This window comes from Bufo bufo, chromosome 4, assembly GCF_905171765.1.
Source record: "Bufo bufo chromosome 4, aBufBuf1.1, whole genome shotgun sequence".
Classification (NCBI taxonomy): domain Eukaryota; kingdom Metazoa; phylum Chordata; class Amphibia; order Anura; family Bufonidae; genus Bufo; species Bufo bufo.
The window spans coordinates 249,844,949-249,869,265 of record NC_053392.1 but is presented as its reverse complement, the minus strand read 5'-3'; the positions used below and the strand labels follow the sequence as shown (position 1 = coordinate 249,869,265).

Sequence of the window (24,317 nt, the reverse complement as noted above, 5' to 3'; positions counted from 1 at the left end):
TGACTTAAAGAGAGCTGTCCATGCTCGGAAGCCATCAAACCTGAATGAACTAAAGATGTTTTGTAAAGAGGAATGGTCCAAAATACCTTCAACCAGAATCCAGACTCTCATTGGAACCTACAGGAAGCGTTTAGAGGCTGTAATTTCTGCAAAAGGAGGATCTACTAAATATTGATTTCATTTCTTTTTTGTGGTGCCCAAATTTATGCACCTGCCTAATTTTGTTTAAACAATTATAGCACACTTTCTGTAAATCCAATAAACTTCATTTCACTTCTCAAATATCACTGTGTGTGTCTCCTATATGATATATTTAACTGACCTTTTTTATCGTAACAACCAACGATTTATACAGGAAAATCATGACGATTAACAAGGTTGCCCAAACTTTCGCATCCCACTGTATTTGAGACATGCTATTATGCCTTTTATGTGACAGAAATAGTTCAAGGTAGATTTGGATTGTTTCCATGAAACCTAATCTCAGTATTTAATATTGCCACCACCAATGACGTTCACAAATACAAAATGCTAATTTTTATGTAGAATTTTCATTGTGTACTGATAAACCCATTAAGGGCTGAGCATAATCTTGAGTTATTTCATCTTGGCATAGCATTCAGGAAGCAGGTGCTAAATTCAGTCATTGTGCAAACACCAGTTTCACATTGAGATAGAAACTGAATTACACGATAGCCACAAAAATCATGCATCATACATGAAGATTTGATCTCACAGATGGAGCTGTAAGTTTCTGTTATAGTTATCCAGCCCCCATTGGATGGTCCTTGAGGCGTGAAGCAGACGTGGTTGGGACCAAGTAGCCACACAAGGGGACATGAGAATGAGAGGCACAAAGCAACGTATAAGCCAGGGTTAATAAACGGGCAGACCGCGGTCCAAATCCAGACCAGGACACCAGCTGTCAGCTTCTCACTGAGAAGAGAAAGGACCTGTAGTACAGCCAGTGAGGGGAAGAAGCAGGACAGGACCTGTTAAGTGTTCTAGCCAATCGATGTGCTGCACACAGGCAGCTTTACCCAAACTACCAATCACTTGTAGGGAGGGAGGAGTTAGCTCCGCCTACATCATTTCTGCCCTGAGTGAGTCTGTTATGGCGTTCTGTGGATGTGCAGAGCAGGTTTCTTCAGCTTCTGCACTGGAGAAGTGGCCTCCACATGTAAGGAGGAGAGGTCAGTGTCTGCACCAGGTCAGGGCTTCAGGGGAGAGGACTGCTACTGGCGGGAGGAGGCTTCCCTCCTCTGAAATATATTAGGACATTTGCTGGCAGCAATCATCTCCACTGTGTTATCTGAGGGCAGAGCTGAGCCAGTGAGGACTGTGGACGATCTCCCTGTGTGTATGACCTGTATCAGCCTGTCTGAGCTGTGTCATGCATATGCCCCCAACACACAAGCACTAAACCCTAGCACAAGCACTAAAATTAGCCAGAGTGCCCCCACGATCAGTGAGTAGTCAGAGTCCCCCTGTACTATTGCAGCATCAATAACAGCAGTGTGCCCCCATAGTCAGTGAGTGGTAAGAGTCCCTCTGTACTATTGCAGCATCAATAACAGCAGTGTGCCCCCATAGTCAGTGAGTGGTAAGAGTCCCTCTGTACTATAGCAGCATCAATAACAGCAGTGTGCCCCCATAGTCAGTGAGTGGTAAGAGTCAATCTGTGCTATAGCAGCATCAATAACAGCAGAGTGCCCCCACGATCAGTGAGTAATCAGAGTCCCCCTGTACTATTGCAGCATCAATAACAGCAGTGTGCCCCCATAGTCAGTGAGTGGTAAGAGTCCCTCTGTACTATAGCAGCATCAATAACAGCAGTGTGCCCCCATAGTCAGTGAGTGGTAAGAGTCCCTCTGTACTATAGCAGCATCAATAACAGCAGTGTGCCCCCATAGTCAGTGAGTGGTAAGAGTCCCTCTGTACTATAGCAGCATCAATAACAGCAGTGTGCCCCCATAGTCAGTGAGTGGTAAGAGTCCCTCTGTACTATAGCAGTATTTTGTGATGCACTGTGGTATTTGGCTCTACTGGGGTGGTATAATGTGCTGCAATATGTTATTGCTGGCCCTGCCTATCTGTGTTGGCCCTGGCTTCCATCAATTTGGACCCGACTACAAAGTGGGGCCACAGTTTTTTTTCCAGGGCCACTTTAGGTTCCCAGTCCACCACTGATTCACACAATGAAACTTCCTGAATATTTCAGCATATAAAACATGAGGATTAACGGTCCGCAAAACAGGGTTCCGTTGTTCCGTGATCCGTTTTTGTTTCCGTGTGTCTTCTTTTATTTTTGGAGGACCACCAGACATAAAGGAATGTAAAAAAAAGTCTAAGATAGGTTTGCCATGCAAATCATAGGAAAAAAACGGACGCGGACGCGGATGACAATCTTGTGTGCCTCCGTGTTTTTTAGCGGTCCCATTGACTTGAATGGGTCCGCGAACCGTTTTCCGCGAAAATAATAGGACAGGTTATATTTTTTTGACGGACTTGAACCACGGATCACGGACGTGGATGGCAAATGGTGCATTAGCTGTTTTTTTTTTTTTGTTTTATTCCGTGTCCGTTGCGCCGTTTTTCGTGATTTTTCTGCAGACCTGTTGAAAATCAATGGGTCCGCAGAAAAATGGCACAACGGACACTGAATAAAACAACGGTCGTGTGCATGAGGCCTAAACCTCATGGAATAATGTGTGGATCCACAGGAGAAATCGGAGGGTCAGCCTTGGATTTCTGCTGCAGAAACACAAGTAGCAAAATATTCCATCACGTGAAAATAGCCTTAGCATATGACCAACAGTCACATACACTTACAGAGAGAAAGATATGGCGGCCATAAGAAAAGGGACAAGAGCAGCAATAGTATAAAAGACTGTCCATTGTAATAAAAGATTTTTCATTTTCTTCCATACACTACCACCTCTCTGTACACTTTCAGCCTGCAGAGCATGTATTTTATGCAATCTGTATATTCCTGTGCATGATGAGGCATGCCCACCCCTGCTGCCACCATTTTATAAAATGGGAATACCCCTTCAAAGGACAAAAATCATAAAATAGGATTCGGAGCAGGACTGGAATCTGAAACTGGCTGTCTTAGGCTACTTTCACACTTGCGGCAGAGAGATCCGGCAAGCAGTTCCTGGAACTGCCTGCCGGATCAGGCAAAATGTTTGCTAACTGATGGCATTAGTAAGACTGATCAGGATCCTGATCAGTCTTAAAAATGCCTGATCAGTTGAAAAAATGCATTGAAATGCCGGATCCGTCTTTCCGGTGTCATCCGGCAAAAACGGATCCGGCATTTATTTTTTCACCTTTTTTTCAGTCTGCGCATCCGCATACCGGAAGGACGGATCCGGCATTCCGGTAATCTGAATGCCGGATCCGGCACTAATACATTCCTATGGGAAAAAATTCAGGCAAGTCTTCAGTTTTTTTAGCCGGAGATAAAACCGTAGCATGCTACGGTTTTCTCTTTTGCCTGATCAGTCAAAACGACTGAACTGAAGACATCCTGATGCAAACTGAACGGATTAGGCCTCTTTCACACTTGCGTTGTTGGGATCCGGCATGCACTTCCGTTGCCGGAGGTGCCTGCCGGATCCGTAACAACGCAAGTGTACTGAAAGCATTTGAAGACGGAACCGTCTTCCAAATGCTTTCAGTGTTACTATGGCACCCAGGACGCTATTAAAGTCCTGGCTGCCATAGTAGGAGCGGGGAGCGGGGGAGCGGTATACTTACAGTCCGTGCGGCTCCCGGGGCGCTCCAGAGTGACGTCAGAGCGCCCCATGCGCATGGATGACGTGATCCATGCGCTTGGGGCGCCCTGACGTCACTCTGGAGCGCCCGGGGAGCCGCACGGACGGTAAGTACACTGCTCCCCCGCTCCCCGCTACACTTACCATGGCTGTCAGGACTTTAGCGTCCCGGCAGCCATGGTAACCACTCTGAAAAAGCTAAACGTCGGGTCCGGCAATGCGCCGAAACAACGTTTAGCTTAAGGCCGGGTCCGGATCAATGCCTTTCAATGGGCATTGATCCCGGATCCGGCCTTGCGGCAAGTGTTCAGGATTTTTGGCCGGAGCAAAAAGCGCAGCATGCTGCGGTATTTTCTCCGGCCAAAAAACGTTCCGTACCGGAACTGAAGACATCCTGATGCATCCTGAACGGATTTCTCTCCATTCAGAATGCATTAGGATAATCCTGATCAGTATTCTTCCGGCATAGAGTCCCGACGACGGAACTCTATGCCGGAAGACAATAACGCAGGTGTGAAAGAGCCCTTACTCTCCATTCAGAATGCATGGGGACATACCTGATCAGTTCTTTTCCGGTATAGAGCCCCTGTGACGGAACTCTATGCCGGAAAAGAAAAACGCAAGTGTGAAACTACCCTAAGGCTACTTTCACACTATCGTTTCTATTTTCCGGTATTGAGATCCGGCAGAGGATCTCAATACTGGAGAATTCATTGTCAATGGGGACAAAATGTAACTAAACAGAACGGAATGGGTATGGGAATACCGGAGAGCAAACTGCAGCAAGCTGCGGTTTTCTTTCCATCATGGGATGCAGAGAAAGACGGATCTGTCATGACCCACAATGCAAATCAATGGGGACGGATCCGTTTAACTCTGACACAATAGAAAACGGATCCTTCCCGCATTGACTTTCAATAGAGTTCATGACTGATCTATGGGTATGTTAAAGATAATACAACTTGATCTGTTCATAACGGATGCAGATGGTTGTATTATCAGTAACTGAAGCGTTTTTGCTGAACCCTGCCGGATCCAGTAAAAACACTGGTGTGAAAGTAGCCTTAGCTAGTTCATGGCTAATAATTAGCTCAGTAGCCTAGGTGGTTGGGTCTCAGGTATCCTGTGCTATATATAAAGGTTATTCCTTTAATCTTTGAGCTTTGTTTTATGTGTTTATGGTATTGTTTAAAGAAATATGCAACTCCACAATATCTAGAGAAGTAACCGATTTATCAAAGTAAACTTCCTTCTTCCTTGTACATTAGGTTATCGCAATAATATCCTTATTAAAGGGGGGAATGAGGAGGACGTTTGCTTATGCTCATAAGATGTCTTGTGAGCTGATTTCCATTTTTGAGAATATAAAATGCTAGTGCTAGTGGAAAATTGCAGTATTTGTTCCTTGTTATGTATTCCTTTATAGCTTGTTATGTTTTCCTTTGTATCTTTTTATGTACCGGTATTCCTTTCTAGCTGGAGACTAGAAAATTATTTTCATAGAAATGTATAGAAGCGCAAGATAAATCTTAGATCTGGACCTGTATCCGGTCTCTAGTGTACATATTTTTTTATTTATTCAGGAGTGAACTAGCTGTTTTATTATATCTTTTCATGGGACAACACGGAAGATATGACACTGTGATACAATGTAATGTAGTCAGTGTACAGCTTGTATATAATGTACACAGTGTAAATTTGGTGTGCCCATTAATGTCTCAACCACTGGCAACAAAAGTGAGTACACCCCTAAGTCAAAATGGCCAAATTGTGCCCAAAGTTTCAATATTTTGTGCGGCCATCATGGTTTTCCAGCACTGCCTTGACTCTCTTGGGCACAGAGTTCACTAGAGCTTCACAGGCTGCCACTGGAATCCTCTTCCACTCCTCCATGATGACATCATGGAGCTGGTGGATATTAGAGACCTTTCACTCCTCCACCTTCCGTTTGAGAATGCCCCACAGATGCTCAATAGGGTTTAGGTCTGGAGACATGTGTGGTCAGTCCAGCACCTTTACCCTCAGTTTCTTTAGCAAGGCAGTGGTCGTCTTGGAGTTGTGTTTGGGGTTGTTATCATGTTGGAATACTGCCCTGCGGAACAGTTTCTGAAAGGAGGGGATCATGCTCTGCTTCAGTATGTCACAGTACATGTTGGCATTCATGGTTCCCTCAGTGAGCTGTAGCTCCCCAAAGCCGGCAGCACTCATGCACCCCCAAACCATGACACTCCCACCACCATGCTTAACTGTAGGCAAGACACACTTGTCCTTGTACTCCTCACCTGGTTGACGCCAGACACGCCTGACATCATCTGAACCAAATAAGTTTATCTTGGTCTCATCAGACCACAGGACATGGTTCCAATAATCCATGTCCTTAGTCTGCTTGTCTTCAGCAAACTATTTGTGGCCTTTTTTTGTGCATTATCTTTAGAAGAGTCTTCCTTCTGGGACGACAGCCATGCAGATCAATTTGATACAGTGTGCGGCGTATGGTCTGAGCACTGACAGGCTGACCCCCCATCCCCTTTTAACCTCTGTAGCAATGCTGGCAGCACTGATATGTCTATTTTGAAAAGACAACCTCTAGATACGATGCTGAGCACGCCGCTTCTTTGGTCGACCATGGCGAGGCCTGTTCTGAGTGAATTTGTCTTGTTAAACCGCTGTATGGTCTTGGCCACCATGCTGCAGCTCAGTTTCAGGATTTTGGCAATCTTCTTATAGCCTAGGCCATCTTTATGTAGAACAAAAATTCTTTTTTTTCAGATCTGAGAGTTCTTTGCCATGAGGTTCAATGTTGAACTTCCAGTGACCAGTATGAGATAGTGTGAGAGCGATAACACCAAATTTATTAAAAACATTGGTAGCGCAGTGCACCCCACCCCCCCACCCCCCAGTATTAAAATCATTGGTGGCACAGTGTGCCCTCCCCCCACCCCCCAGTATTAAAATCATTGGTGGCGCAGTGCGCCCCCCCACCCCCAGTATTGAAATAATTGGTAGCAGTGGCCACAGGGTCCCCTCCCCTCCTCTTCATTCGTGGCAGTGGCAGCTTCTGATCGGAGTCCCAGCAGTGTAATCCTGGGGCTCCGATCGATTACCATGGCAGCCAGGACGCTACTGAAGCCCTGGCTGCCATGGTAAGCTCCCTGCTGCTGTGTGCACTATTCACAGGACAGCAGGGAGAGTGTAAAGTCCTATTCACCCTAATAGAGATCTATTAGGATGAATAGGACAAGGGATGAAAGATCCCAGGTTCTAGCCCCTAAGGGGGGAAATAATTATTTAAAAAAAAGTTTAAAAAAAAAAGTTTAAAAAACACCTAAATATTAAGTATAAATCACCCCCTTTCCCAATTTTACATATAAAATATATAAAGAATAAATAAATAAATATATTGCCATATTGCCACATTTTTGAAAATATATTTTCAAAAATGAAAATGCACAGAATGTCTGTATAAGTTATTGACTATCGGCCTGAAAGTTCACAAGTTATCGGTATCGGCTCTAAAAAATCGATCCCTAAACGTAACCAATCAAGTGCAGTTTAGAAGTTAAACCCACGGGTGGATGCATATGCATTTAAAAGAAAGTTAAACATTTACAATGAAAACAAAAAAAAAGAAGGATGAGAGGATCAATAAAGTAGTATGAGGTCATGGCTATGGTTTAATCCTGCCAGTATACAACTTCCCATTTCAAAAATCCAAAAATATTCCCTGGTAAGGGGCTTGCGTTTATAGTCACCAATTGTAGTGGGTGAAGTAACTCGTTCCAAGCCCTGAACAAGGAAACCAGACACATCCCTCTGATGAACAACCGCATATTGTAGACTGACAGCTGAAACATTCCTAGTCTTGGTATGAGGTATGTCGGAAAGGTGTTTCCGAATTCTTGTTTTCAAATCATTAGTTGTACACCCGACATTAGTTGACACAAAGGAAAAAAAATGCTATAACCAACATAACTGGTATTGCAATTAATGTATTGCTGCATACTGAATGTGCGTCCTTTAGCTGTAGATTGAATGGATCGTCTCACATTCATATACTGGCAACAAATACAAATGTGGTTTCCGTGCTTGAAGTTGCCTTGGTATTGCAACCAGGTAGGTTTACTAAAACTTTTTTCAGTAAACAAACTTGGACTGACTTTTTGTGCAAGAGTGGTCGCACGGCGAACTACACATTGGACACCCGCCGCAGTATCTTGTATCCATTGTTCATCCAAGTTTAATAAGCAAAATGTTTTTTAAGAGTTTTGCAAATTTGTGAGTATTTCAAACTTTAAGTAGTAACGAAAAAAGGGATAGAAATTTTAGTGTCACTTGAGGTACGACATTTCTGTGGGAAAATTAAACCCGATCTGGACAGTGCTATATCTTTAGCATGGTCGACAGTCCATTTGGGATATTTCCATAAGTACAATTTATCGGTCACATTCTCAGCTTCCTTGTTAAACAAAACATCATTTCAGCAGTTACGTTTAGCTCTTATTAATTCTCCGTTAGGGATATTGTTGATAACATGTGACGGGGGCACGATGTAGCCAATAAAGTTGTGTTACCCGCAACTAGGGCTGCAACGAGTACTCGATTTAAATTGAGTAATTCAACACAAAAAAATCCTCGATGCTATTTTTTTTCAGCAAGGATTCGTTTGTGTCACGTGACCACAGAGCGGGAGTGAAGCGCTTGCTGTTACCCCCGCTCCGTGGTCTCCCGCTGGCCCGCAATACGCTTGGAATACTCACCTTTCCAGCAGGGGGTCTCCGGACACTCCACAGCACGTCCATGGTCCCGCGCTGCACTGACGTGCGCACGCCGTGACCTGATGTGCTGTGTGACGTCAGGCCCAGAGCAGCGCGGAATAGTGGAGTGTCTGCGGCGCCTCTGCTGGAAACGTAAGTTGGTGATCCCCCGAGGTGGCGGGGGCTCGACTAAGGCCGGGCGCCCGGAGTGCACAGCGTCATAGCAAACAATGACGCTCTCCACTACAGGCGTCAGGAGGAGGGCAGGCTGGGCTTTTATGGACCGTGCGTCCGTGGTTTAATTGAAGTGTGGACTGGCCTTAGGGGAGAGATGGCACAAAGGGAGCAGAGACTATCACACAAGGGCGAGAGAAACAATGGCACAAGGAGGAGAGCTGAAGGCACTGGGGTGGGGGAGAGCTGAAGGCACTGGGGTGGGGGAGAGCTAAAGGCACTGGGGGAATGGTGCCGATGGCACTGGGGGGAACTGAAGCACTTGGGCTGATCGCACAGCGGGGACAAAGGGTGTTGGGGACTGATGGCAGGGGGTCTGATGAGTTTTTGTAAAGGAAAACAGTCTATTAATTCATTTTTTCTTATTAGAGTACTCGATTAATTGTAAAAATAATCGGTAGAATACTCGATTGCTAAAATAATCGTTAGCTGCAGCCCTACCTACGACATCTTTGTGATATGTGTTAGTTAAAATGTTGGTGTTAATAAGATCAGTCATAAGGATCAAATCAAGGAAAGTAATGGAGGAAACATCATAGTGTAATGTAAAATTGAGTTGGCAGGTATTCTTATTAATTAAGGAACTCCCCAAAGGAAGGCATAATAAGCAGATTGTAGCGACAGTACCACCTTAAAGAGGTCCTATGTATATTAGTAACAGAAAATAAAGAATGATGTTCCCACCAGGTCATGTAGATGTTAGCCATGGAGGGCGAGAACTTCGCCCCCATGGAAACGCTCTACAACTGCATAAAATACTGTTTATTAAACATACAACAAATATGCTTCAATAAGAATATTAATCTACTTGTGGATGCTCACCAACTGGTCTGGAGCCCGGCCCACTGATCACCCCTCAGTTATATATGTACTTTAAAGGGGTTCTGCACTTTGTTTTAACTGCTGATCTATCCTCTGGATAGATCATCAGCTTCTGATCAGCGGGGGTCCGACACCCGGGACCCCCGCCGATCAGCTGTTTGAGAAGGCAGTTTGAGAAGGGAACAGAGCTTAGCCCCGCCCACACTAGTTGATACCAGTCGTGACATCACTGGGCCAGCGGTAAATAGTGAGAAGGCCGCGGCGCTGCTCGAGCGCTGCTGCTTTCTCAAACTGCTGATCGGTGGTGGTCCCGGGTGTCAGACCCCCGCCGTTCAGAAGCTAATGATGTATCCAGATGATAGATCATCATTTAAAACAAACTGCAGAACCCCTTTAATAGTAAAAATGAATATGGCTGGCTCTCAGCAGTTCATTTGCGTCTTTTATTAAATCAGTTTATATATGTATACAAAAGGCATTTAATAAATCGCTATATGTATAACAAATGGCCCTATTCTAATCCCCAAATAGTACAAATTCATATAATTATTTAAACCTCATATTTAAAACACATGTACAAACGGTATAGTTGTTAGATGACCCAAGTCCCTAATGTGGAGCTCTCACATTAAAAACTAGAATAAAACAAAGCGGCTATAAAAAATCCGGACATTTACCTGGACAGGTTTCAAACGATGAATTCTGTGTAAGTAATGCACATGTATATCTTTTGTTGCTTGGTATTAGATATGCTTCAATTGCAGTGAATGTCTCAGGAGCTATATGATCAACGTAGCTGCATCTATAATCAGCGCTTCATGTGTCAATGCAATTTATGTCCAATACACATGCCAGCTATAAAGTGTCCGTATTGTATATCTCTAATACTGCGTGCAGCCCTTAACCGCATTAAACCGACAGTCACTGGAGTGTATACACACTATAGGATACCAGTGTAAGACTGCTCAGTGCTGCTCACGACTGTGCTGGGTTCGTTGTGATTGCATCTTGTAGGTGCAGTTTCCGGCTGTGATCTTTAAGCTGAACTCCCGCAGCTCTCAGCTCCGTGTGCTCTCGCCCAATATCTTCAAGCTCGTGCGCTCAGGGTTTCACCACAACGCTGGCAGTTAGTCCAAGATTTGTTCTTACAGTCTTCGTATATATAAATCACTGTCCGTAATGTCCACTTACTGGCCACCATCAGACGCGTTTCGGAACAGTAATGTTCCTTCCTCAGTGGTATAGAATTATAATGATTATAAAATGGCACTTCGTAATGGGTTCTTTTTAAACCGTTTCAGGTAAAATAAAAAAAACTGGGCTGGATCATCTTATACTGAGTCATGTTTGTTGTGTTCACATTATTAACATGGTGCGTTTTGTATTACTAGCAAGCTCTTGACATGTCTTTTTATCATGCCACTAATATTAAGAGCTGTGACTTATCGTCATCAATAGTACCAACTTTGTCATAGACAACTTTACATTGTATTAATTTGGACATAGCTTTGTTTGTACATAGCTTATAACTGCTCCCACTGACAACACATGTGAATACAAGTAGTATAAATGTGTGTATACTATTATCCCTTTCTCTGCAATATTTGTTAAATTTGCAGCGTTTATATAGTGAGTTTTATAACCATCGCTGTTTCTTATGTATTTTATACAATGTATGTCATGATATAATTCCTATAACTGAAAAATAAACGATATTTGATATATCTCATTAACGGATAGCTGAATGTTATATCAGCCTTGTAGTGATACTATTCACACACTGCGTTTTCTCAACTTACTTAATATAATTTCTTCAAATTGTTGTGTGTGCAATAGTAAACCACAATATTGCTATGACCTGCAAACAATTAACAATAAAAATAATAAAATATAAAATATGGGTCATCTAACAACTATACCGTTTGTACATGTGGGGGATTAGAATAGGGCCATTTGTTATGCATATAGTGATTTATTAAATGCCTTTTGTATACATATATGAACTGATTTAATAAAAGACAAAAATGAACTGCTGAGAGCCAGCCATATTCATTTTTTCTATTAAAATGCTTCAATAAGAACCATATGACTTGGCAAATATAATCCTGAAATTCAGCTGAAAAATCTGCATAAACGGACAAAAAACATTTCTGAGAAACTGTAGCTAAATTGTGATAAATAACAGTATCGACTGAGGTGACATCAGCTGTGACCCCCACAAAATTAGCTGACCAAGAAAGATTATGCAGGGCTTGAAGGACTGCCCGAGTGTCCTGTAAATATCTCCGGATGTGTTGAACAAGAGGCTGCAGCCTGCAGCAAACTGTCCATGCACTCCGACAATCTTGCAGAAAATGAGCCAGTTCCAACTACTATCATTCTCATATATATACAGTCATGTGAAAAAATTAGGACACCCTTTGAAAGCATGTGGTTTTTTGTAACATTTTTAATAAATGGTTATTTCATCTCCGTTTCAACAATACAGAGAGATTAAAGTAATCCAACTAAACAAAGAAAACTGAAGAAAAGTCTTTTCAAGATCTTCTGTAAATGTCATTCTACAAAAATGCCTATTCTAACTGAGGAAAAAGATAGGACACCCTCACATGTATTCCCTCTTAAATTGGCTCAGATCTCACACAGGTATATCACACCAGGTGCACATAATTAGTAGATCGTTACTCTGCATGTTGAATGAGGCTTGCCCTATTTAAACCTCAGACATTTAGTTTGGTGTGCTCCTGACTGTTGAAGTGAGAGTGAGCACCATGGTGAGAGCAAAAGAGCTGTCAGAGGACTTCAGAAAAAAGATTGTAGCAGCCTATGAGTCTGGGAAGGGATTTAAAAAGATCTCAAAAGATTTTGAAATCAGCCATTCCACTGTCCGGAAGATAGTCTACAAGTGGAGGGCTTTCAAAACAACTGCCAACATGCCCAGGACTGGTCGCCCCAGCAAGTTCACCCCAAGAGCAGACCGCAAGATGCTAAAAGAGGTATCCAAAAACCCTAAAGTGTCATCTCGAGAACTACAGCAGGCTCTGGCTACTGTTGATGTAGAAGTACATGCCTCTACAATCATAAAGAGACTGTACAAGTTTAACTTGCATGGGAGGTGTGCAAGGAGGAAACCTTTGCTTTCCAAGAGAAACATCGAGGCCAGACTGACATTTGCCAGCGATAAAGTTGACAAAGACCAGGACTTCTGGAATAATGTTCTTTGGACAGATGAGTCCAAAATTGAATTATTTGGACACAACAGCAGAGGACATGTTTGGCGTAAACCAAACACAGCATTCCAAGAAAAGAACCTCATACCAACTGTGAAGCATGGAGGTGGAAGTGTCATGGTTTGGGGCTGCTTTGCTGCAGCAGGACCTGGTCAGCTCACCATCATAGAATCCACGATAAATTCTACTGTGTATCAGAAGGTGCTTGAAGAACATGTGAGACCATCAGTTAGAAAATTAAAGCTGAAGCGGAACTGGACCATGCAACATGACAATGACCCAAAACATACTAGTAAATCAACCAAAGATTGGCTGAAAAAGAAGAAATGGAGAGTCCTGGAATGGCCAAGTCAAAGTCCAGATTTGAATCCCATTGAGATGCTGTGGGGTGACTTGAAAAGGGCTGTACGTGCAAGAAACCCCTCAAACATCTCACAGCTGAAAAAGTTCTGCATTGAGGAGTGGGGTAAAATTTCCTCAGACCGATGTCGAAGACTGGTAGATGGCTACAAGAACCGTCTCACTGCAGTTATTTCAGCCAAAGGAGGTAACACTCGCTATTAGGGGCAAGGGTGTCCTATCTTTTTCCTCAGTTAGAATAGGCATTTTTGTAGAATGACATTTACAGAAGATCTTGAAAAGACTTTTCTTCAGTTTTCTTTGTTTAGTCGGATTACTTTAATCTCTCTGTATTGTTGAAACGGAGATGAAATAACCATTTATTAAAAATGTTACAAAAAACCACATGCTTTCAAAGGGTGTCCTAATTTTTTCACATGACTGTATATATATATATATATATATATATATATATATATATATATATATATCGGTCCAGAACAACCACAGCCCCATCCTTATCAGCCTGTTTTATTATGATGTCATCTATCTTTTATAATTCCTGTAGGGCAACGCGTTCCTTCAAAGTTAGGTTATTTTTTTTTTTATATTGTTGGTGCTAGATAAACGCACCAAACCATGATGGGAGTATAAGTCCTTCTCAACAAGTTCTTGAAAACGATCCAATGCCATAGATTGCGATTTAATAGGATAGAAATCTTAGTTATATACTTTAAACCTGTGAGAGAAATCTTTATTAGTTGAACTAATATCCAAGGCTCCAAACTCCTGCATATGAGAACGGTTGGCCAGTTCATCAGAGGGAAAAGATAAAACGTTCTCTGATCAGAATAATGGAGCTGACAAAGATGTAAAATTAGTAGTATCTGAACCTTGGAAAGGTTCCTTAAGAGTTGCAAAATTATTAAAAAAACATTTTGCTTTATTAAACTTGGATGAACAATGGACACAAGCTACTGGGGCGGGTGTCCAATGTGTAGCTCGCCGTGCACCCACTCTTACACAAAAAGTCAGTCCAAGTTTGTTTATTGAAAAAAGTTTCAGTAAACTTACCTGGTTGCAATACAAAGGCAACTTCAAGTGCGGATGACACATTTGTATTTGTTGCCAGTATATAAATGTGAGCCGATCCATTCAATCTACAGCTAATAGAGGACGCACATTCAACAGCTCATGTTCATCAGAGGGATGTGTCTGGTTTGCTTGTTTAGGGCTTGGAGCGAGCGACTTCCTCCACCCACTAGAGGTGGTGAGTATAAACGCAAGTTCCTTAACGGAATCTTTTTAGATTTTTTTTTCAAATGGAAAGTTGTGTACCAGCAGGATGAAACTATAAACATTACACTACTCCCCTCATCTATTTTTTTATATATATTTTTTCATTGTAAATGTTTAGCTTTCTTTTAAATGCATATGCATCCACCCATGGGTGTAACCTCTAAACTGCACTTGATTGGTTAAGTTACATATAAAAGCTCATGGATTTTACCACAACTTTGTCATGAGTAAAGATCACTTTTGTAAGATCCGAAACGTGTAGACGTTGTGTTTGAACTGGATTTTATTTAGCACATTTCAATAAAGGCTGTCACGTTTTTGGAAGCTGGACTTTTCCGTCCTTTTTTAATAGAAATGAATGGGTCTGTGTGCTCTGTGGATTGGTCACGGATGCAAAATATGGTTGTGTGCATGATGGCTTACTTGCATCAAGATCCATGTCAAGTAAAAAAAATAAAAAGTTTGAGCATGGAGTAAAAGTCAGTTGGATAGTGGCATTATGCAGTACATATAGTTCATTTAAATACTTATCCATGACCATGAAGAACGCGTATTTATTGAAGAAAACTGTGACATTCCTTCCTCATGTTCTGTAGGCATAAAGCAGAGAGCCTCCAGAAGGCTAGTGTAGTCATGAATTGGGGAGAAGCGGTGCAGTTTTACAAGTGCATAGCAGACACTTTAGAATTGAGATGGATTCATATGTTAATTTAGTGGTGCTGAATAAATGCTTAGCAAATGGATTAATATCTGAGAAAGGCATCAATAAGTTTTCTCTCTCTGCAGATCATGACCCATACACTAAAAGTAAGGAAGAAAATGTTTCCTGGTATACTGCAGAGCATTGACGAGCCACTCCAGAGACCTGTAACCCCTAGTAGTCACCGGGCTGTGCATACACTGTAAGTACTTAGTGTCTGAAATTAAAGAAGTTTTACTAGTACGTCATGGGAACCACTGAGTTCCAGCAATTTGACTTAATAGTACGATGCCAGCGGATTAACCCCTTCTATGCCGCGGTCCGCGCTGACCGCGACATAGAGGTTTGTGTCGGGTGAACGATCGCATCGAGTCCCCGCGCTGCTGTGGCGGGGACCTGATGCGACACAAGGCAGCCCGATGCCGTGCAGAGGCTGCCCAATGCCTTGCACGGCATCGGTACCTGCCTTCTACGGGAGCCGAGGAGATCCAGCCTCAGGCTGGGTCTCCTAGGCAACCTGTTAGGCCTCTTTCACACGGGCGTTGTGGGAAAATGTGCGGGTGCGTTACGGGAACACCCGCGATTTTTCCGCACGAGTGCAAAACATTGTAATGAGTTTTGCACTCGCGTGAGAAAAATCGCGCGTGTTTGGTACCCAAACCCGAACTTCTTCACAGAAGTTCGGGCTTGGGATCGGTGTTCTGTAGATTGTATTATTTTCCCTTATAACATGGTTATAAGGGAAAATAATAGCATTCTGAATACAGAATGCATAGTAAAACATTGCTGGAGGGGTTAAAAATTTTTTTTTAAATAATTTAACTCACCTTAGTCCACTTGATCGCGTAGCCCGGCATCTCCTTCTGTCTTCATCTGATCTCTGTGCAGCAACAGGACCTTTGGTGACGTCATTCCGGTCATCACATGATCCATCACATGATCTTTTACCATGGTGATGAATCATGGTAAAAGATCATGTGATGGATCATGTGATGACCGGAATGACGTCACCAAAGGTCCTGTTGCTGCACAGAAATCAGATCGTAAAAAAAAGTGATCAAAAGGCGTATGCCCCCCAAAATAGTACCAATCAGACCGTCAGCTCATCCCGCAAAAAATTAGACCCTAGCCGAGAGAAACGGTCAAAAAATAAAAAAGCTATGGCTCTCAGACTATGGAAACACTAAAATATGATTATTTTTTGCTTCAAAACTGCTATTATTGTGTAAAATTTAAATAAATAAGAAAAAGTATACATATTAGGTATTGCCACATGCGTACCGATCTGCTCTATAAAAAAGTCACATGACCTAATCCGTCAGGTAAACGCTGTAAAAATAAAAAATAAAAACAGTGCCAAAACATCAATTTTTTTGTTACCTTGCCTCACAAAAAACTTAATATAGAGCAATTAAAAATCATATGTACCCCAAAATAGTACCAATAAAACTGGCACCTTTTCCCGTAGTTTCCAAAATGTGGTAACTTTTTTGAGTTTCTACTGTAGGGGTGCATCAGGGGGGCTTCAAATGGGACATAGCATCTAAAAACCAGTTCAGCTAAATTTGCCTTCCAAAAACCATATGGTGTTTCTTTCCTTCTGCGCCCTGCCGTGTGCCCGTACAGCAGTTTACGATCACATGTGGGGTGTTTCTGTAAACCGCAGAATCGGGGTAATAAATATTAAGTTTTAATTTGGCTGTTAACCCTTGCTTTGCTACTGGAAAAAAATTATTAAAATGTAAAATCTGCCAAAAAAGTGAAATTCTGAAATTTCATGTCCATTTTCCATCAATTCTTGTGGAACACCTAAAGGGTTAAGAAAGTTTGTAAAATCAGTTTTTTGTATACCTTGAGGGGCGTAGTTTCTAAAATGGGTCATTTTTGGGTGGTTTCTATTATGTAAGCCTCACAAAGTGACTTCAGACCTGAACTGGTCCTTAAAAAGTTTTTTGGGGAAATTTTCCGTAAAATTTCAAGATTTCCTTCCAAACTTCTAAGCCTTCTAACGTCCCCAAAAAATAAAATGTAATTTTCAAAATGATCCAAACATGAAGTAGACATATGGGGAATGTAAAGTAATTACTATTTTTGAAGGTATTACTATCTATTATAAAAGTAGAGAAATTTAAATTTTGAAATTTGCTAATTTTAAAATTTTTTTGGTAAATTTGGTATTTTTTTATGAATAAAAATGATTCTTTTTTTTTAACTTATTTTTACCACTGTCATGAAGTACGATATGTGACGAGAAAACAGTCTCAGAATGGCCTGGATAAGTAAAAGCGTTTTAAAGTTATCACCACATAAAGTGACACATGTCAGATTTGCAAAAAATGGCCTGGGCAGGAAGGTGAAAACAGGCCCAGGGTTGAAGGGGTTCATAACCTACATAGCACCTAGAGGCTCATTAGCATATTATGAAAGTGCTTTTTTTACCAAAACGGCTGCAGGGACAAATGTTAGAAACATACTGTTATGTAGTGCTGACCTTAGCGCATGGCTAATGTCAGTCAGCTACATAACAGTATTTCTGGTGATAGAAGCCCTTTAAAGATGTTAAGTTTATCAAATGTCCAAGTGCATTCATACATATTCTGTCCAAAGCACGAACATATCTCTGTCTTGTTTTATCCATTCTTCATGACACTAAATCATGGGTAAAAGTTTTGAGACTGATGCAAATTTTGTTTTTCACAAAGTTTTCTGCTTTAGTTTTTATGTGATCAGATGAATTGCAAATTAATTTCATAGTCATTCCTTGCCATGTAAATGGACTTGATCACAAAACCTCATTTCCACTGCATTTAAGACCTGCCACAAAATGACCTGCTAACATAATTTCAGTGATCTTCTCGATAGCTCAGAAGAAAGTGTTAACAAGGATATCCTGCTCTTCTAATTCAATCAGCTCTGTCATGCTGATTAAATTAGAAGAACAGACTGGTTGCTTTAAAAGGGGCGGTGGTGCTTGAAATTATTGTCTTCTTCTTTTAGCCATGGTTACTTCCAAGAAAACATATGTTGTCATCATTAATTGCATCAAAAGGGCTTCACAGGCAAGGACATTGCTGCTCCTAAAGATTGCACCTATGTTAACCATTTATCAGATCATCAAGATCTTTAAGGGGAGAGGTTTATTTGCAGTGAAGAAGGCTTCAAGAATGTTTAGCAAGTACCAGGGCTGTCTCCTGAAGACCGGATTGGGTCACCACCACTTGCTCAGGAATGGAAGCAGGCATGTGAGTGCATCTGCACGCACAGTGAGGTGAAGGCTTTTGGAGAATGGCCTGGTGTCAAGAAACGCAGAAAAGAAGCCACTTCTCTCCAAGAAAAAAAAATCAAGGACAGACATTGTGCAGGAAGGACATGGATTGGTCTGTAGGGGACTGGGTTAAAGTTATTTTCTCTGATGAAGCCCCATCCAGACTGATTTGGACATCTGGAAAAATGACTGCCCAGAGAAGAAAAGAGGAGTGCTACCATGAGTCCTGTGTCATGCCAGCATTAGAGCATGCTATGAATAAAGAATGGTATCAAAACATCTTCCAAGAGCAACTTCTCTCAACCATCCAGGAGCAATTTGGTGATGAACAATGCTTTTTCCAACATGATAGAGCACCATGTCACAAAGCAAAAAATGATAACAAAGTGGCTCGGTGAACAAAACATTGAAATCGGGTCCATGGCCAGGAAACTCCCCATATCTCAATTCCATAGATAACCTGTGGTCATTCCTCAAAAAGTGGGTGGAAAAACAAAAACACAGAAATTGTGATAAACTCCAAGCACTGATTAGGCACAAATGGGTTGCTGTCAGTCAGGATGTGACCCAGAAGCTCATATCCAGCATGCCAGGGGGAATTGTATAAATCTTGAAAAAGTAGGATCAACACTGGATATACTGAGTCTTTCCATAAACTTGATATATTTATCAATAAAAGTCAAAAAAAAAAAAAACACACATGAAATACTTGCATTGCACGTCAGTATACCATACAAACATCTCACAAAAAGATCACTGAAGCAGCAAACTTTGTGAAAACCAAAATTTGTGTCTGTCTGAAAATGTTTGGCATTGACTTATTATATTCCTCTGACAGATTAATATGTTTTACTTTGCTACTAGGTCAGACAACATAACCTCACAAGTAAATCCTTCAAGCTCGTTTAGAGTCCAAAAATTGACATCAAGACCCCCTACACGAAGTGGAAGCCGCCCCACCTCTGCTGGTTTTTCTGCCTCATCATGTAAGCACATGTAATTGTCTAGATTTAACTATCTTTCTCTAATACTAATTTCAAGGCTTCCAAGAATTGATTTTATTATTTTCAATAGTTTGGCTGACTCCCCCATACACATACAGTAAATGTTCACTTTGGCCGTGTGTATGTGTTGGCAATGGGGAGAGAGGAGAAAGCCGTTGTCAGACGCTTCTGTCAGCAGCTTATCTCCCGGGAGAACAAAAGGTTCTGGCGAAAACATTCACTTCACTGGATCTTTCTCTCTCCCAACATGACGTGTCACTGGAGAGTCAGGAGTTTCCCATTAGAATGTCTGGTGAACTCATGTGTATGAGAGGCATTAGGGCTTCCTGCTAATTTATGTAGCTAGCTCCCTGGCCTTAGTCTTCTATGTCTATGGGAGCACACACTTTGGGAATATTTATCTAGCAGGATTTTTGTATTGCTTTGTAACATCAGTCATGCAGAAGCCATACAACGAATCCCACCACAATATAACTTTATTTTTGGACATTTTCTCAGTTATAGTGACATCCAGTGAATTTTTGTGCATCATGTGGATATCTGTGGAAACATCTCTGTGTCCTCCATTTGACCTTGCAGCTGGTGGCATTCATCTGCAGATGTTCAAATAAATTGACTTGGTCCATCTCTTGCCCGGACCAACCAGGAAAGAAGATACGCTTCCTGTTTCACAGGAAGCTATCATTGGCTTGGATGCAGTAGTTGTATTTGTCTGTACGCGGAACAAGTGTCTTCCGGCAGCACAACTGAACCTTTTGTCCTCGTCGGTTCCTGTCCTTTTATAAATGTTAATAATGTATAACATTATGTGATTGGAAAAAGTCAAGCATGTGTCTAAAAGCACTTTAGCCGAACTTTGTTTTCTTGTTTCCATGTGTTTTTTGATCTTGGCATTCGGTAAATTTCTTTCTTAGTAGATAGGTAACACTTTTATTTGTTTCTATCACCTTCCCTATTTTAGCCATTGATACCGAATCATCTCGGCTTTTTTCTCCAAGTGCCCGGTCAGATCACCGGGGACCCGTGTCTCCTACTTCCCCTAGAATTCTGGATTTGAGTTTGGATAAAAGCAATGGGCACAGTAACAGGTAACTTTACACTGAACATGAAGGATACAATGGCTGGAATGGCTTTTGCTATTGTACAACTTGGGTGTGGATGAGAAAATGTTAGTGTTGTAAATGCACAGGGCAGTGATCCTAAACCAATAGATGTAAAACAATTAGTCCAGTCAGTGTTTAATGTGCCTAGCAGGTTACAGTATTAACACTTTCTTATCTCCCTGGCAATCTCTAATGTTCCTCTTATAGCAGAACTTGGCTCCCACGAAGTCCTGAAGTACAGAATGTCAGCCCACGCAAGGCTAAGACCCCTACTATTGCACCGCAGTTTTCACAATCTGGACCACAACAAAGTCGCCCCAGTTCTGCTGGATCCTCTACTCACAGCAGGCAAAGTAAGAATTCAAGGCAACAGACTAAAAATGGATTACATGATTCCTAGCAATCTGGGTGCCTTTGATCTATATTTTAAGGGGGAAAAGAGCTGCGGTAATGGCATACCTTCCTCGGAGGCAGTCATAAGGTTTTCATGTAGCTGTCACTGAGTGGAGCTGACTGCTTGGAGATGTTTACAGCTGCTCTTGAGGTCTATAGTAGCTGTGTAAATTTACTATGTGCAGGGAATTTGGGGTACTTTACTTCCGGTGATTTAGCAATTATTATCATTTATTATTAAAGCCCCATTCATTCCATGGCGCTGTACATATGGGTACAGGGGTATACATAAGTAATACAGACAATTGCACTAGTCATAAACAAGACGAGTTACAAACTGGTACAGAAGGAGAGAGGGCCCTGCCCGTGAGGGCTTACAATCTACATGGTATGGGAGAAGGACACAGTAGGTGTGGGTGAAGTTGGTCATGGCGGTATAGAGGCAGCAGCGTCACTGGTTGTAGGCTTGTCTGAAGAGGTGGGTTTTCAGGTTTCTTTTGAAGGATTTCACTATAGGTGAGAGTCTGATATGTTGGGGTAGCGAGTTCCAGACCAATGTATTTATTTCCAATTTTCTAGCATAAATGCATTAAAAAATATGGTATTTCAAATGAATGCCATATTTAAGAAGCCCCTTTGGTTCATGTTGCTGTGTTGGAAAGTGTAGACTGGGCTTCAGTGTCACACAGTGTTAAAGGTCTCTGCCACAGAAAATGATGCCAGGCATAAAAACAAGACAAAGCTGTGTGGTGGACCCATTCCAGATTTTGGTATGGGGCTCTAGGATTTCTGTGTGCGCCTGGTCCCTGCCTTAGGGTCCATTCACACGTCCGTAATTTGGGTCCGCATTCGTTCCGCAATTTGCGGACCAATTCACTTTCAATAGGGCTGGAACGGATGCAAATCCACATTTCCTGGATCCGCATCCGTTTTTTCGGGATCCGCAATTTCGTTCCTGAAAAAAATAGAACATGTCCTATTCTTGTCTGCAATTGCGGACCAGAAACGGCATTTTCTATTATAGTGTCTGTGATGTGCGGATCCGAAAATTACGGATCGCACATTGCAGGTGTCCGTGTTTTGCGGATCCGCAAAACACTTATGGAGGTGTGAATGGACCCTACACTGTGAAAGGTTTATTCGATATACCAATATATAGCAAGTTACATAGCCATTTTAACTGGCACTATTTGCAGGTCATAGACCTTTGGAATGTAACTTGCTGCATCCTGTTCATCATCCTAGGACACGTGTTTCCGGCTTCACTCTACTACTTGGCACAAGTTAAGGAGGATATTACAGCACGAATGTAGAACAGGCTGTTAATATTGAACTCTTTCCCCAAACCAGTACCGGACAGCATATATCAATCATACCTCGACACTGTGGGTGACATGTCACTCTATGGCATATGTTAGTGGGATGCATTTGATCTATACGTCCAGCTGCTCAGTCTCTGTTACATGTAGCCTTCTCACATTGATAAAATTCACAAAATCTATATTGTTGTCTTTTTTCTTGCAGGTAGCCAATCCTACAGAAAATGAGAATAAGCCACTCAATGGGATCTGCTACCTTTATGTGATGACATCAGAGAGCTAAGACTTTCCTTAACTCTCCCTTCTTTGACCTGAGTAACCAGAGCTACCTATGCCAGTGAAAATGTCTATAGAAACCTGAATCCAAAGTATCAGGCACCCCTTAAACCATACAATTCATGTGTGACACAAGTGTCCTCACAGAAAGCTGAGATGTGAACTGTTTGGTGGGATGATCACACTGCAGATTTGCTTTTGCTTTTCATTTGATCTATTTATTTATTTATGTGGAGTGTTGGATATTAAATCATTGGATACAGTTTAACTTTGTATTAACTATAATTTTATATTAAAATGCGTTTTTCCAAATTATTTGTCTATTTGTTTTATAGTCCCAAAATAGAAAAAAAAACAAAAAAACAAGAGCACTCACGGGCATTCTACACTTCTGGTCAACGCACCAGCATATGGTCTCACAAGGGGTCTGAGGATCTCATCTCAGTACCTAATGGCAGTCAGGCTACCTCTGGCGAGCACATGGAGGGCTGTGCGGCCCTCCAAAGAAATGCCACCCCACACCATTACTGACCCAATGCCAAACCGGTCATGCTGGAGGATGTTGCAGGCAGCAGAACGTTCTCCACGGCGTCTCCAGACTCTGTCACGTCTGTCACATGTACTCAGTGTGAACCTGCTTTCATCTGTGAAGAGCACAGGGCGCCAGTGGCGAATTTGCGAATCTTGGTGTTCTCTGGCAAATGCCAAATGTCCTGCACGGTGTTGGGCTATAAGCCCAACCCCCACCTGTGGACGTCGGGCCCTCATATCACCCTCATGGAGTCTGTTTCTGACCGTTTGAGCAGACACATGCACGTTTGTGGCCTGCTGGAGGTCATTTTGCAGGGCTCTGGCAGTGCTCCTCCTGTTCCTCCTTGCACAAAGGCGGAGGTAGCGGTCCTGCTGCTGGTTTGTTGGCCTCCTCCATGTCTCCTGATGTACTGGCCTGTCTCCTGCTAGCGCCTCCATGCTCTGGACACTACGCTGACAGACACAGCAAACCTTCTTGCCACAGCTCGCATTGATGTGCCATCCTGGATAAGCTGCACTACCTGAGCCACTTGTGTGGGTTGCAGACTCAGTCTCATGCTACCACTAGAGTGAAAGCACCGCCAGCATTCAAAAGTGACCAAAACATCAGCCAGGAAGCATTGGAACTGAGAAGTGGTCTGTTGTCACGACATGCAAAACCATTCCTTTATTGGGGGTGTCTTGCTAATTGCCTATAATTTCCACCTGTTGTCTATCCCATTTGCACAACAGCATGTGAAATAGGAAGCAACACTGAGTGACAATCAAAGTGGACAGTTTGATTTCACAGAAGTGTGATTGACTTAAACAACACAATGTAACTCCAAGTGTTCCCTTTATTTTTTTGAGCAGTGTATATCCGCTGCACCCACCAATTAAAAACACAGCAACTTTATTTCTTCATTAAAATCACAGGTGGTGTAGTGGATACATATAACAAAGGACAACAGCTGTTTCGCGCTACCAAGCTTCTTTCGGATGCACTGATTTTAGTTACTGTTCTAATAAATTTTTTATAGTTTACCTTCCCATTTTGGTATCCCTTGCAACACTTCTATTTTGCCTCCATTTTTTATTTCATTTCTACAGAAGCGTGGTAGTGCGAAACTGCTGTTGTCCTTATTTATATGTTTCCACTTTACTGCCTGTGATTATAATGGAGAGTGTTTTTAATTGGCACATTGACAATTCCCTTTTGTAGACTACGTAAATGCTTTAGACAGCATTGCAACCATTTTTATTATTGATTTCCATATTTTTTGGGCG

General features: G+C 42.1%; 1 protein-coding gene across 4 annotated transcripts in view; it reads left to right on the top strand.

Moving 5' to 3' along the window:
- The window catches only part of ARMC9 (armadillo repeat containing 9), a 154,196-nt gene extending 131,373 nt beyond the window's left edge, over positions 1 to 22,823 (top strand). For all 4 annotated transcript variants that reach the window (XM_040428453.1, XM_040428451.1, XM_040428452.1 and 1 more), the window contains 5 exons: positions 15,247 to 15,362; positions 19,290 to 19,411; positions 20,391 to 20,517; positions 20,740 to 20,885; positions 22,450 to 22,823. In XM_040428453.1, the coding sequence (XP_040284387.1) occupies positions 15,247 to 15,362; positions 19,290 to 19,411; positions 20,391 to 20,517; positions 20,740 to 20,885; positions 22,450 to 22,472 (534 nt within the window). In that variant the 3' untranslated portion in view covers positions 22,473 to 22,823. The remainder of the gene's footprint in view (positions 1 to 15,246; positions 15,363 to 19,289; positions 19,412 to 20,390; positions 20,518 to 20,739; positions 20,886 to 22,449) is intronic.
- Positions 22,824 to 24,317: the final 1,494 nt, after the last annotated feature.